General features: G+C 41.2%; 1 protein-coding gene across 1 annotated transcript in view; it reads right to left on the bottom strand.

The window, feature by feature from the left end:
• The window catches only part of suz12b (SUZ12 polycomb repressive complex 2 subunit b), a 71,839-nt gene that overhangs the window by 21,619 nt on the left and 35,065 nt on the right, over positions 1-15,155 (bottom strand). The window contains exons 7-10 of the mRNA XM_052032960.1: positions 14,664-14,895; positions 8,089-8,191; positions 4,573-4,678; positions 4,009-4,186 (exon numbers count right to left, since the gene is read on the bottom strand). Coding sequence (XP_051888920.1) covers positions 4,009-4,186; positions 4,573-4,678; positions 8,089-8,191; positions 14,664-14,895 — 619 coding nt within the window. The remainder of the gene's footprint in view (positions 1-4,008; positions 4,187-4,572; positions 4,679-8,088; positions 8,192-14,663; positions 14,896-15,155) is intronic.

The raw sequence follows: 15,155 nt of genomic DNA, 5'->3' as shown, positions 1-15,155 counted from the left end.
TGTCTAATTGAGACAATTCTGACAGGACTGGATGGACTGGTTGCAAGGTTAATGCTTCCTTTGGTTGGGTGTCCAGAATGAGCACTCTCACAATACAGGGCCAGAGATTTAGGGCTGAATTGAGGAGAATTTTTTTCCTCCACTTAGGTGGTGAACCTATGGCATTCACAATAACATAGGGTTATGGAGACCAATTTGCCGGATATATTTAAAGAAATAGATAATTTCTAAATGTCAAGAGGCATTGAGGGGTATGGAGAGACAGCAGGAATATGGTACTGAGAAAGATAATTAGCCATTATAGTATTGAATGGCAGAACCACCTCCAAAGGCCAAATGGCCTACTCCTGTCCCTATTTTTCAGACATTTAAATTACAAATCAGTTTTTTGTATAATTAAAAAGATTTAAATCTTCCCTGGAATATTACAACTGCCAAATACAGGTAGAAATGTAGGGAGGACTTTTTAAACAAATCTCCACATAAATAATCCAGGGAAAGCTGGTCGCTACATTTTAATACATCAGGTTCTTGCAGGTCTGGAGAAAGGCATTTACAGTTAGATATCAATTGAAGGCGAGGAGGAATATTTGTTTTCCCTGAAGATTTAACCAAGAAACTTCAGAAGATACATCAGGTAACAAACCAATTGAACCACTAGTCCCAAGTCTAAATAGGCCAGCATGCTATTTGCTGCCTTTCTAATTAGTCCCTCTACATTCTCATCCAAGTAATACATTGGTGGAGCAGTAGATAGCAAAGAAGTTTTATGAAAGGATACAAAGGGATATAGATCAATTAGAAAAGTTGGGCAGAGTGGTGGCAGATGGAATTTGATCCAGAGAAGTGTGAAGTAATGCATTTTGGAGCACTAAACACTAAAAGGACATGTACAATACATGGCAGGTACCTCAGGAGTACTGACGTACAGAGGAACACAAGCTCATAGCTCTCTAAAAATGGTGACACAGGTGAATAGGGTGAAGGTGGCATTCTGCACGCTTGCCTTTTTAAATTGAGACTTTGAGTATAATAAAAAGGGTTGAGACATCATATTGCCGCTGTGCAAAACATTGGTCAGGCCACACTCAGGAGTACAGATCTGGTCGCCACACTACAGAAAGGATGTAGTAGCATTAGAAAGATAGTGGAAGAGATTCACCAGATGTTGCCTGGAATATGGAGGGCTGTAGTCACAAGGAGAGATTGAATAGGCTGGGTTTATTCTCACTGGAACTTAGGAGGCTGAGGGGCAACCTTAGCGAGGTTTAGAAAACACTCAGGGTAGATAAAGACATTTTCCTAGGATGAGAGAATCTAAAACTAGAGGGCATACGTTTAAGATTACAGGAGAGAAATTTAAAGGAAATTTGAGGGGTAAGTCCGTTCCCCCCGCCCCCCCCCCCCCCACCCCACACACACAAAGGGCAATGGTTGTATGGAATAAGCTGCCAAAGGAAGTGATAGAGGCAGATACAATTACAACATTTAAAAGGCATTTGAACAAGTACATGGATAGGAAAAGAGGGATACCTGCCTAATGCAGGCAAATGGGGATTAGCGTAGATGGTCATCATAGACGAGCTGGGCCAAAGGGCCTGTTTCTGTACCATGCAACTCTGCTTCCAGCCTGAATAACTTGTGTGTATTAAAACCACTCCATTCAGTCTGAATAACTCACCAAGAATACAAATACTTAGCTTCAAGCAAATCAGAACTATATTTCACTGTCTGTTTTGATGTACATGTGACAAATAAAGATATCTAATCTTATCTTTAAGTCAAAAAGAAAACACTGGGTATGTGCAGTACAAATTCAGTATCAAATTTGTATTCTAAATGCATTATAATTAAACACTGTAAACAGGATTGACTATAATTATGTACATCTTACCAAGTTAGAAGCGTTCAATTTAACATGATTAAGCCAGCATAATTTAAATAGCACTTACGTTAAACACCTATTAATTCTTATCTAAACATTTAAAGCATTAAACCAAACAATTCAGCGATATTATTGCATTATTTGGCTCACTTCTGACAAAGCTATAGATTCTGGATCTGCAGAGAACCAGAGCATGCAATTGAGTCATTAAACTGAGGTCTTGCTGGATCTTGGGTGAAGAGTGAAGAGCAGAAGAATCCACTCAAATAACCCGGCAAACATTCAACCCTTAATCAGCATCACCTCACTGATGTACGTTGACATAATGCTGACTGGACTATTCATGCAAGACACAAAAGGTGCCATATTAATGTTAACATTAATAGAACAGATTCCAAGCTTTTTATTATGAACATCTGTAATTGGAAATATTTGAATGTTGTTGACTGAGCCAGAAATCATTCAGGTCACATGTTCCAGCTAAGCCCAGCTGCAGGTAGAGCACTGGATATGCACATGTGGCCTTGCAGGAGGCAAAGTTGGGGAACTACAGCACTGAGCTTCCCAATATTAAGAGGAATAGATAGAGTAGAGAGCCAGCGCCTCTTTCCCAGGGTACCAATGCTCAATACAAGAGGGCATGGCTTTAAGGTAATGGCTGGGAAGTTCAATGGCTGGTTTTTTTTTACCCAGAGAGTAGTTGGGGCATGGAATGTGCTGCCTGGGGTAGTGGTGGAGGCAGGTACATTGGTCAAATTCAAGAGATTGTTAGATAAGGATATGGAGGAATTTAAAATAGGGGGATATGTGGGAGGAAGGAGTTAGATAGTCTTAGGCGAGGTTTAAAGGTCGGCACAACATTGTGGGCTGAAGGGTCTGCATTGTGCTGTACTGTTCTATGGTTCTAAACATTTGTGCTCACAGAAGAACTAATGCTCCCATACCCCAAGGGCCAAGCAGAGATATTTGATATTCTAACTATTGAAACTCTGGTGAGAGAAGCTCCTATGAGTCTTTGTGGTCAGAAGGGCAGCATTTAAAAGCTTCCAAAATGTCATGGCACTTACAATTTTGTGTAACAGTTCTTTTCCTGTTCATCTTTCCTGTCAATTTGGATACCCTGTCAGTAGACAGCTTCATGATCAGGTATGAGCTTCAAGAATCTCATTCCTTCAGAGAACATTATCTATCCACTTGGATGCAAGAAAAATGGAGTGTTATGGGCTGTGTAGGAGGGAAAAGTTAGATTGATCGTGGAGTAGGTTTACATAGGTCGGCACAACATCATGGGCTGAAGGGCCTATACTGTGCTGTACTGTTCTATTTTCTATCCAGAAACACATTATATGATCTGGGGGCCATTCACTCATTAAAGAGTAGATATGATTCCACACAGAGTCAGAAACCATTGCAAGTCCCAGCAATTTACATAAATTCTGGGGCAAATGTGCAATGTTCCCTGGTATGCCAACCAATCCCTTGATCGAGTGAAAAATAATTTTCCTTCCTTTGGAGTATCTGTAACCACTATCGCTCGTGGGCCTGGCATTTAACATACAGAACCCACTACTTCCTCCCCCACCTACTCAACATCTTAGTACTATTTTAACAAAGCCACTGACTACTTTTGAGAATGAGGAACAATAAATCAAGATACCATGATGTAAACTGTGCATATCCCACCAGGGACACTATTTGAAATATTTTAAAATCTTGAATTAAAAAGCCAATAAAGAGATCTTGGAGATGTTGGATTATTTGAAAAACAGGTAATGTCCTTCAAGAGTCTAGATGAGATTCCAGTCTTGGAACAATGAGGGTGGCAAGTAAGAATTGAGCAAATTATTCAGCAGTAGCACACCGTCAAAAGTCAACTCATCGCCACCTTATCAGTCCAATCAGGGATGGGCAATAAATGCCAATCTTACACTAATAGTTACATCCTAATCTTTTGTTTAAGACTTAGTCTGAGATGAGGGAGTAGGTCCAAGCTTAGTGTTGAACAAGGAGAGAACAGACCAACTGAATCAGATGATGGACAGTCACAGTACTGGAAATGACATCCTTATGGACTAAGAACAACACATTTTGCAGCGTGTTTTATATTTGCTGGTGGTTCTTACAGAGGGTCTGTGCTGGTTTCACGGAGTTGAGCTTGGTCTCTGCAGCTGTGGTGTCTGTATTGCGAGTTGCAAGAGGTTTAGCTACTGGAGCAGTGGATCTATCTGCAGCGTCTCCTGTCCATCGAAGAGTGAACTGGAGTGTAGGACCCTGAGAAAAGGTTTCAAAAGGAGGTAACCGCTGTAAAGACAAAGCAAGACAGTAATTAACAAAAGGTAAGCTTTGGCACACAAATAACTGATGCCAGTTTCCAAAACTGTACTGAGTAGAGGAACATAGATATCAGAATCTAAACTACAAAATAGATTTTCAACTTGCCACCTGGGAGGGCATTGTGCATCAGTCTCCCACAACATGAAAATTTGAGATTTTTATTTTTTTATGGGCCACTAATCCATAACAGCACCGTCATGGGCAAGATGAAAATCTCTTATCCCTGTGGTGTAAAGAAAGAGCCATCCATTTATCACAGCAATGAGTTTTAACATGCTTATAAACATCAATTCAACATTATAATGTATGGAGGTTGAGTGTTTGTGGGGAAGGGGCAAAGGTTATAAATGTACCTTTCCATCAAGAATGGTTTCCCAAGTGGCTCTCTTCTTGCTGACAGGGCATTCATCCATTTCCTGCATGGCTACTTCATACTCTCCATCAAGGAGCTGCAAGCGTCTGTAAATGAACATTCAAATTCAGAATACTACAACTTGCTTTAAGCACAATTACAAGAATGAAGAGGGTGAGCTTCATTTCCAAAGGATAGGTTAAAATGAAATATTAGGTTTAAAATCTAAAACTGGAGTGTGGTGTTGAAGCAGTTAAATACCACAAATTGGAGATTTTGTAAGCTCCAAAACACAGGCAATTCTTTATTGATCCAAGCCCATACCATGGTGATTGGCAAATCACACATAAGTAAATACAACAGACAACTTTGAGAGGAAGCAGGAGAGGAGAAAGAACAAGGAACAAATTAGTTGAGATGCTTCAAGGAGAAGGTGCGGCAATATTCCACACAGATGTGGAGAACACTCAAATAGGTACAATTGAAAATTTTCATGCCCTCTCACTATCCTTTGCTGAATTTCATTGGAACAAAAACCCTTAGTCTTTATTTTTTCTTAAGTTGTGATTTAATTAAACACAAATGATCTTAGCAAAAAAGATTACCCAAAATTTGCTAAGGGCGAAGACCCACAGTTGCCAAGACCAAGAGATAATTCTCAATTCAGTATTTCAAGTCAGAATATATTTTTAAATGGTGAAACACATTTTCCAACACCAACCCACTCTAAAGACCACATGAAATTCTTACTTAACCTGCATTCACTGTGGTCTTCCCATTTTATTAGAATATTAGAGGGGAAAAAAAAAATCAGAATATTCATGACAAGGTGGCTATTTGGCTCATCAGGGTCTATGCTATGTGCCTGTGATGCTGCTGCAAGTTTTGCATTGCACCTGTACATGCACGTACTTGTGCATGTGACAATAAACTCGACTTTGACTTCTTATTTAAAGGAATAGCATCCTGTTTACCCTTTCTAGGTCCCTTGTAACTTTATACACCAGAGCTGTATCTTCTGAGTTTTCTTTGTTCCAAAGAGGACAACTCCAACCTAGACAGTATTCCCTTATAACTACAATTCCCTATCTCTGGCAATGTCCTCCCAAGTCTCCTCTCCATGCTCTCTAACACAGCTTTCTACAGAGCGGTAACTGGAACTGTACATAGCACTTGGCTGTAGCCCAACTAGCTTTATAGAATTATCGCACAACCTCCCTGGGCTTGCCTTCTAGAACATAAAACACTACAGCACAGTACAGGCCCTTTGGCCCACAATGTTGTGCCAACATTTTATCCTGCTCCAAGATCTCTTACCCTTCCCTCCCACATAGCCCCTTATTTTTCTATCATTCATTTATCTATCCAAGAGTCTCTTAAATGTCCCTAATGCATCTGCCCCGACAACCCCTGCAGGCAGTGCGTTCCATGCACCCACCACTCTTAAAAAAATATTACCCCTGATCCCCTTATACCTTCAAATCACCTTAAAATTATGTCCCCGTGTTAGCCATTGTCGCACTGGGAAAAGTCTCTGACTGTTCACTCGACTTATGCCTCTTATCATCTTGTACACCTTTATCAAGTCACCTCTCATTCTCCTTCTCTCCAAAGAGAAAAGCCCTAGCTCACTCAACCTATCCTCATAAGACATGCTCTCCAATCCAGGCAACATCCTGGTAAATCTCCTCTGCACCATCTCTAAAGCTTCCACATCCTTCCTATAATGAGGCGACCAGAACTGAACACAATACTCCAAGTGTGGTCTAACCAGAGTTCGATAGAGCTGCAACATGACCTCGTGGCTCTTGAACTCAATACCCCGACTAATGAAGGCCAACACTCCATACGCCTTCTTAACAACCCTATCAACCTGCGTGGCAACCTTGACGGATCTATGGACGTGGACCCCAAGATCCCTCTGTTTCTCCACACTGCTAAGAGTCAACCTTGTATTCTGCCTTCAAATTCAATCTCCCGAAGTGCATCACTTATCCAGGTTGAACTCCATCTGCCACTTCTCAGCCCAGGTCTGCATTCTATTAATATCCTGTTGTAATCTACAGCAACCCTCTACACTATCCGCAACACCACCAACCTTAGTATCATCAGCAAACTTACTAACTCACCCTTCCACATCCTCATTCAAGTCATTTATAAAAAAATCACAAGCAGTAGGGGTCCCAGAACAGATCCCCGCAGGACACCACTGGTCACCGACCTCCAGGCAGAATACGCTACATCTACCACCACCCTGTCTTCGATGGGTGAGCCAATTCTGAATCCACACAGCCAAGTTTCCATGGATCCCATGCCTCCTGACTTTCTGAATAAGCCTTCCATGAGGAACCTTATCAAATGCCTTACAAACACCTTATCCCAGCCAAAAATTGCACGTATCCTGAACACCTTAACTACTCATCCTGTTATCTTCACGGATTTGAAGCATTCCAAGAATATTGTATCTAACTAACGTGTATTCACTCATCTCATTTGCCCCTCCCCCAAATACACTACCTTGCACTTCTCTAGACTGAATTCCATTCTTCACTTCTGAGCCCATCTAACTAGTTCACTGACATCGTCCTGCTGCCAAGTGTTTCTTCTTATCAGTCACACTGCCAATTTTGAGATCATTAGCAAATTCCTTAACTGTAGAATCAGAATATGTCCAAATTATTTACATACAACATGAAAAGCAAGGGGTGTAGTGCTAAGCCCTACAGAACCCCACTGCATACATCCCTGCAGACAAAATTTCTGCAGACTGTAACCCATGACCTTCTGCCACTGTCAGTCTTAAAGTTAACTTGCCTCTTTCCTTGAATCCCACGGGTGTTATTTTCTTAATCTGCTAAATATGGATGGAACTAAAAAACCCCACAGAGGGGGAAAAAAAAACAAGATTTGTTCAGTTTAAAGGATTTTGTTCCAGAGATTATAGGGTGTTGTAAAAATCTGAAGAACTGTCTCTGGTATTCGTCACTTAACCCATTTATTAGCAGATCACACATCAACTCCTGAGCATGTTTGAGTAAAGCACCAGCATGACAAAATTGACTGCACTGAAGGGGACAGTGAAGGGCAAAATTTATCACTAGCAGCAACAGGGCTACACTTATTCTTCCAAAATCAGGGTGAGATTTCAAATCAAAGAAAATCACTAAGTAACTTGCAGAATTGGTGCACAGACATATCACATCAGATCTATGACTTGTTATTCTGATTTAGTTCTACTTAGAAAACAAAAGTTCACGTACGTCATTAACAGATGTTATTTTATTAACCAAAATCAAGCAATTTATCTAAACAAACTAAACCCCTGAACACTGCTGATAATAATAAAATGCAAATGTAAGATCTACACAACAGATTCTTCAATTAACCTGTTTCAAATCAGATTAGGTGTTGTCCGCTCTGCCAGGCCACTAATTTGGAACAGAAATAATCCCATACCAGTATAATAAATGTACAAACATCTTTCACTTGTACATCATAGTGACAGCAACATGCTTACCTATTCTTATCAAAGACAGTCATCTGAGCTACAAAGGTCTTCTCCCCATCATCTTTGTGAGATGAGTTCCGTTTGCGCCTACTTGGCAACTCATCTGTTACTTCTAAAAGAGAAAAAAATTATTGATGTTAGGAGTAGTGATTTAAATTATTGTTGTGCTACAAGATCAGGTTCAGGGCAATTCAGTGATTCATTATTTTAAGCACATGAACAAGTGTAGATCTTCCTGCAAGTTTAGTGTGATCATGTTCAGCAGGGTAAAATTAGAAGTTGAATTAAACCAAAATGCTGACTGCAAACTAAAACTATTTAACAGAAAACACTTAACATTCCATTTTCCGGGGCAACTTTCTGACGTTAAAATTCATTGAGCCACATTTGCATCTTAGCAATCCACTTTAAGTTTCATGAGTTTAAAGAGAGTGCAATTAAAAAGTCAGCAATGTAACCAAGAGTCTAGGCTGCTCAAAAAAGAAAATCTGCAAATCCAAGATAAACAATATCCTTCACACATAACAGATTAACATGGATTAAGTACAGAAATTCTGACAGCAACAGAAATTCAGAAATAGAAACACACGTTTGTTGAAATCTTCCTCAACCAAACAGCCTAAAATTCAGGCTCTAAAGACATGTGCAAAAGCAGAGGAAGTACAAGGCCTCAGTGAGACACTTTTATAACAATAGCTTGGGTAAGCACAAAGCCAGCAACCGTCAGTGCAAGAAGACTGAGGGGCATCATTTTTTGCTTCTATACATTTCCAATTATTGAAAGTGAATCCAGAACCATCTGACAATGGTGCATGTCACTCACATTTAAGCAAATGGCTGATGAGTGCTCATCAGTCTGAAAAGTCAATTACTTCTCTCCCCAGACACAAACTGACCTGCAGAGCAATTTCAGGGGGAACAAGCTGATGTAGCATTAATATCAATAGCTGTAGTATGCAAGATGGCTCCAAAACACATTCCCCTTGATAATGCAACAAAGCCTGAAAAAGCCCTAGATCACAAAGCATAAAGCCTGGCGAATTATACCAAATGTTGAAAGATCTTTCCATCTGCATATTCAGTGCCAACATCTCACTAAAAGAGAAAACCAACAAATAACAGTACTAAAATACATCTACAAGTTCACAAAAAAAACCACTAAAAATGTTTCAAATAACTAGTAAAAATGGCACACATTTGATTATACACTTGTGTAATTATTTTCCAATGTTTAATGTGATAGTGTAGCCAGATCTGCTCTGCACCTGTGGCTCATGAGATAGTTCAGTCCTTTAGTCCTCCTGTCACAGATGGTGTCTGTCAGATGAGGTATTAAAAGGCCTACTCTCTCAAGTGGACACAAGTTTCCCTACCACTATTTCTAACAATGGTACAGTTGTTCAGTTCCCTGGATGACATTTTTAACCCAATCATAAACATGAATGTCATCTTCTGCATATGTGCAAATTGGCTGCATTTCCCGCACAATAGTGAACTTGCTTCAAAAGGTGCTTGATGGACCAAACTTAGAATGCGCCAAGACTCAAAAGGTGCTACAGGCATGCAAGCCTTCATGTAGTGAAACTTACCATTGCAAGTTTGGTTTCTTCAGTTGATGTTGAAGATTCTAAACCTCATTGTCAGGTAATGAAGATACAGGGAAAGATTTCCAGCCCTCTCCCATTAATAACTATGATGTGAGGAGCTGCTTTTCAGAGACTGAACTACAGTCTGGGAAGTGAATCAGGAACCAGTGAGTGTGTACCCTTTCTAGAGTGCTTAGATGCATACTTAATAAAGTTCAAATTTAACTTCAAGGAGCTGCACAACAGTGTTTTCCACATTCCACAAAGCTTTCCACATTCTAACTTTCAGAAATAAATAACTAATTGTTTTCAATAGATGGCTTAACTTTGTCAAATGCTACATGATGGTGGATTTGTCAAATCTAAAGAAGAATGCACTTTATAATCTCAGTGACATGATAATATGCTCTAGTATAAACCCTTAAGTAATCCCAGTGTCTAAAGTGTTTTTTTAAAATCTACATCCATCCATTTGCTGCATTTTTACTGCTGCTTAAATATTAGTGAACTGGAACCTTGCAGCCTATTGGCATGAACATTGAACTCTCCCACTTTAAGTAATCCCCACCCATGCCTCTTCTTTTCTTCCCTTTCCTAGCCCTCTTTTTCTACCCCCACCATCCCCCCTATCCATCCTTTCCTCTGATCCATCCCCTGGTGGATCTGCTCTCCCCTTCTCCCCTGCACCTACCTATCACTATCTCTTACCTGCATCTACCTACCACCACCTTGTGCCCTTGCCACCTCCCCTCTTTTGTCCACCTATCACTGCTCTGCTTTTCCCTCCTATATACTGGGCTTCCCCTTTTCCTATCTTCTGTCCCGAAGAAGGGTCCTGACCCAAAATGTTGACCGCCTGCTTTTCTCCATGGATGCTGCCTGGCCTGCTGAGTTCCTCCAGCATCATCGTGTTTTTCCATCAGTGAATAAATGATGAATGTGCTAACAGCATATGTTGTCTTTAGGAAGAATTAATGTGTCAAAGCTGAGGAACAGGTCATCCACTCTAATGTGCAAGTCAGCTCACAGGCAAGCCACTTTGCTCCACTACAAGTAATGCTCCTGGGAGATCAGTTCCCTGAGTAAAGGAAGAGGGGCAGGGCAGGGGGACCAATATTCTTGCAGGCAGGTTTGCTAGAGCTGTTGGGGAGGGTTTAAACTAGTTTGGCAGGGGGATGGGAACCCGAGTGATAGGTCAGAGGTTGATGCATTTGGTGTACAAGTAGGTGCAGTGTGTAGAAGGACTGAGGAAGGATAGGCAGTTGAAAGGGCAAAATTGCTGTCAGTTGGATGGGCTACTTTAATGCAAGAAGTATCAAGTACAAGGGTGATCAACTTAGAGCATGGGTAAGTACAGGAACTACAACATTGTGGTCATTACAGAGACTTGACTGTCACAAGGGCAGGAATGGCTACTGGATACTCTGGGGTTTACGTTTCAAAAAGGACAGGGACAGAGGTAAAAGAGGTGGGGGAGTGGCTTTGGTGATCAGGGACAGTGTCACAGCTGTAGAAAGGGAGGATGTCCTGGAGGGATCATCTACTGAATCAGTGTGGGTGGAAGTCAGAAACAGGAAGGGAACTAGCACTCTTGGGAGTATTCTACAAACCCTCCAATAGCAGCAAAGATACTGGGGAGCAGATACAGAGGCAGATTTTGGAAAGGTGCAAAAACAAGTGATTTCAACTTCCCTAATATTGATTGGCACCTCCTTAGTGTAAAGGGGATAGATGGGGTAGAGTTGGTTAGGAGTGTCCAGGAAGGATTCCTTACACAGTATGTGGACAGGCCAACTACAGGAGAGGCCATACTGGTCCTGGTACTAGGCAATGAGCCTGATCAGGTTTCCGATCTCTCAGTGGGAGAGCACTTTGGAGATAGTGACCATAACTCCTTGACCTTTACCATAGCCTTAGGAGGGGGATAGGAGCAGATGATATGGGAAAGTATTCAAATGGGGGAAGGGGAGTTATGATGCGATTAGGCAGGAACCTGGGACCGTAAACTGGGAACAGATGTTCTTGGCGAACTGCACAGCAGAAATGTAGAGGTTGCTCAGGGAGTACTTGCATGGGGTTCTGGATAGGTTTGTCCCACTGAGGCAGTGTAAGGATGGTAGAGTGAAGGAACCATGGTTGACACGAAAGAGGAAGAAAGAAGCTTACCCGAGGTTTAGGAAGCAAGGATCAGACAGGGCTCTGGAGAATTGCAAGGTAGCCAGGAGGGAGCTTAAGAATGCACTTAGGAGAGCCAGAAGGGGGCACGAGAAGGCCTTAGTGAGTAGGATTAAGGAAAACCCCAAGGTGTTCTACACATACGTGAAGAATAGGAGAATGACTAAAGTGAGGGTAGGACTGATCAGGGATAAAAGAGGAAGCATGTGCCTGGAGTCAGAAGAGATAGGGGAGGTCCTTAATGAATAGTTTGCTTCAGTATTCACCAGTGAGAGAGACCTCGACATTTGTGAGGATGGCATACGACAGGCTGATATGCTAGGGCTCGTCAATATAAGGAAAGAGGATGTGCTGGAACTTTTGAAAAACATTAGACAGATAAGTCATTGGAAAAGGACAGGATATATCCAAGGTTATTACAGGAAGCAAGGGAAGAGATTGCTGCACCTTTAGCTATGATTTTGCGTCCTCCTTGGCCTGGCCGCAGGAGTAGGGTGGCAAATGTCGTTCCTTTGTTTAAGGGAGTAGGGATAACCCTGCGAATTACAGGCTAGTGAGTCTTACTTCAGTGGTGGATAAATTACTGGAGAAGATTCTTAGGGCCAAGATTTATGTGCATTTGGAAAAGCATAGGCTGATTAGGGACAGTCAGCATGGATTTGAGGGGGTAGGTCAATCCTCATGAGCCTGAATGAATTCTTTGAGGATGTGACAAAGGTAGAGCAGTAGATGTGGTGTACATGGATTTTACTAAGGTGTTTGACAAGGTTCCTCAAGGAAGACTCATTTAGAAAGTCAGGAGGAATGGAATCCAGGGAAATTTGGCTGTGTGGATTCAGAATTGGCTCGCCCATAGAAGGCAGAGGGTGGTTGTACGTGGAGCGTATTCAGACTGGAGGTCGGTGACCAGTGGTATGCTGCAGGGATCTGTTCTGGGACCCCCGCTCTTTGTGATTTTTATAAATGACTTGGATGAGGATGTGGAAGAGTGGATTAGTAAGCTTGCAGATGACACAAAGGTTGGTGGTGTTGTGGATAGTGTAGAAATTTGCTGTGGGTTACAACAGGCCATTGATACGATGCAGAGCTGGGCTGAGAAGTGGCAGGTGGATTTCAACCCGGAAAAGTGTGAAGTGATACACTTTGGAAGATTGAATTTGAAGGCAGAATACAAGGTTGATGGCAGGACTCTTAGCAGTGTGGAGAAACAGTGGGATCTTGGGGTCCACGTCCATAGATCCCTCAAGGTTGCCGCGCAGGTCGATAGGGTTGTTAAGGCGGCATATGGAGTGTTGGCCATCATTATTTATGATATCGAGTTCAAGAGCCGCGAGGTAATGTTGCAGCTCTATGAAACTCTGGTTAGACCACACTTGGAGTATTTTGTTCAGTTCTGGTCACCTCATTATAGGAAGGATGTGGAAGCTTGAGAGGGTGCAGAGGAGATTTACCAGGATGCTGCCTGGATTGGAAAGCATGTCTTATGAGAACAGGTTGGAGGGCTACATGGGAGGGGAGGGGAGGGAAGGGAAGGGTTAGGTAGGTCTTACAGCAGGATAAAAGGTCAGTACAACATCGTGGGCCAAAGGGCCTGTACTGTGCTGTAACGTTCTATGTTCAGGTGTTGGGGATTGCAACAGGCAATATTTAGCAGGGGAAAATACTCATCGATAAGTCATATTCCAAATGCCAGTGGGAATACAGCAGCGTCTCCAAATCATTCCAAGTTTCATGAACAGAATGTTCAAATAAGGGGCTCTTAAATGTAAGTGTCACACAGGAGACAGCAATTAGCTACATTTAATGCAGCAACCTCTACTGATAAACTAGTGTTTAAGGAAATTTGATTAGAGCACCGAGTCTACATTAAATGTAGAAAAACAAACTAATTTTTTTTCTTCAGTAAACAAGACACGTAACGCTTAATTACAAAGCTACTAAACCCAGTGCAAATTTCTTATATAGAACAGTGACATTTGCATGAAGCCGTCAGCACATTCCATGCACAACACATTTAATTGTTAGACTTGGGTCAGTGGAAACACCCTCACCTCAGTTAGAAGGTTGTGTTTTCAATTCCTACTGCAAAGATCTGTGTATTCCTCAACTATCACAGAAACAAAATTTAGTTATTTATTTTAACCAATTATTCCACCACTGGTGACTGTCAACTGCCAATATTCTTGAATGCTGAGATTCTTTCTAAATTTCTCCACTTTTCTACCATTTTTGTCCTCTAAGGCAATCCTCAAAACATATCTTTGACCAAGCTTTTGGTCATTTGCCCTAATATCACATCAATCAGAATCATAAGCCATTTGATAATAATTTGTTACATTAAAGACTATAAATGGCACCTTGCTGTGTGTAAATTGGTGTTGTTTCCTACAAAGTATCTGCACTTCAACTTACTTGGTTGTGAAACGTTATGTACACATTATAGTTATAAAAGGCATTAAGTAATGATAGTTCTTTTCTCACACATTTCCTGAACTCAGATTAAAAACTGTCCAGTGAATACAGCATTTTATGGTTTGAGAAAACAGCTTGCGATAAGTGTTATAATAAAATTAGATTTCTACATCTACATTGTTATAGAATTCAAGTTAGGCTGATTTGGGGTAAATGAATTTCAAAACAAATTTAGGGCAAGTTAGAAGTTCTGAACAACACTTCTTGCATTTTATAAGTTAACACATTCTTTATAACCTTTAATGCACATGCAAGGACTTGGGACTTAATCACGTAAGACTTTACAAGGCTGCATGCTAGAGTTTCAGCTAGAATGAACATCTCACCCTGGTCTCGATAAAATATACTTACCAATATTTTCATTAATCTCTCCATTAGTCAATCCATTCACTTCCCTCCTGCCTGGACGGGTCACTCTGAACAGCAGCGAATAGGATTTAACCATATGGCTGTTGCTAGGCTCAAACTCGTTGCTGGGAACTGCAAGGGAAGGGCAATTGCCTGGTTTGGACTGGCTGTTGTCTGGGTTCAAAGGCACCTGCTTTTTACCTGTAGGCACTTGCTTGATTGGACAACTAACATCCTTGAAAAGAAATGAACAAGTTAGCAAACCATCGAAATATATTAATAAGAGCAGGTGACGGGGGGGTGGGCAGGGGAAATCACAAGTCTTGTGCTTTCCTTTATCACCATGTAAAGATTTAATAACTTAACCAAGCAGTGTATTCTAGCTTTAGTAAAATGGAGTGCATGGCACTAGAGTTTAAAAATTACTATTCAAGAAAATGAAACTAGTCATCTGATGTGAAATTGATTATAGCTATGGGCAAAAACAAAGGGAAG

Source organism: Pristis pectinata, chromosome 18 (assembly GCF_009764475.1).
Source record: "Pristis pectinata isolate sPriPec2 chromosome 18, sPriPec2.1.pri, whole genome shotgun sequence".
NCBI lineage: Eukaryota > Metazoa > Chordata > Chondrichthyes > Rhinopristiformes > Pristidae > Pristis > Pristis pectinata.
The sequence above is the reverse complement of the archived record's forward strand: the minus strand, read 5'-3'. Positions and strand labels throughout refer to the sequence as shown.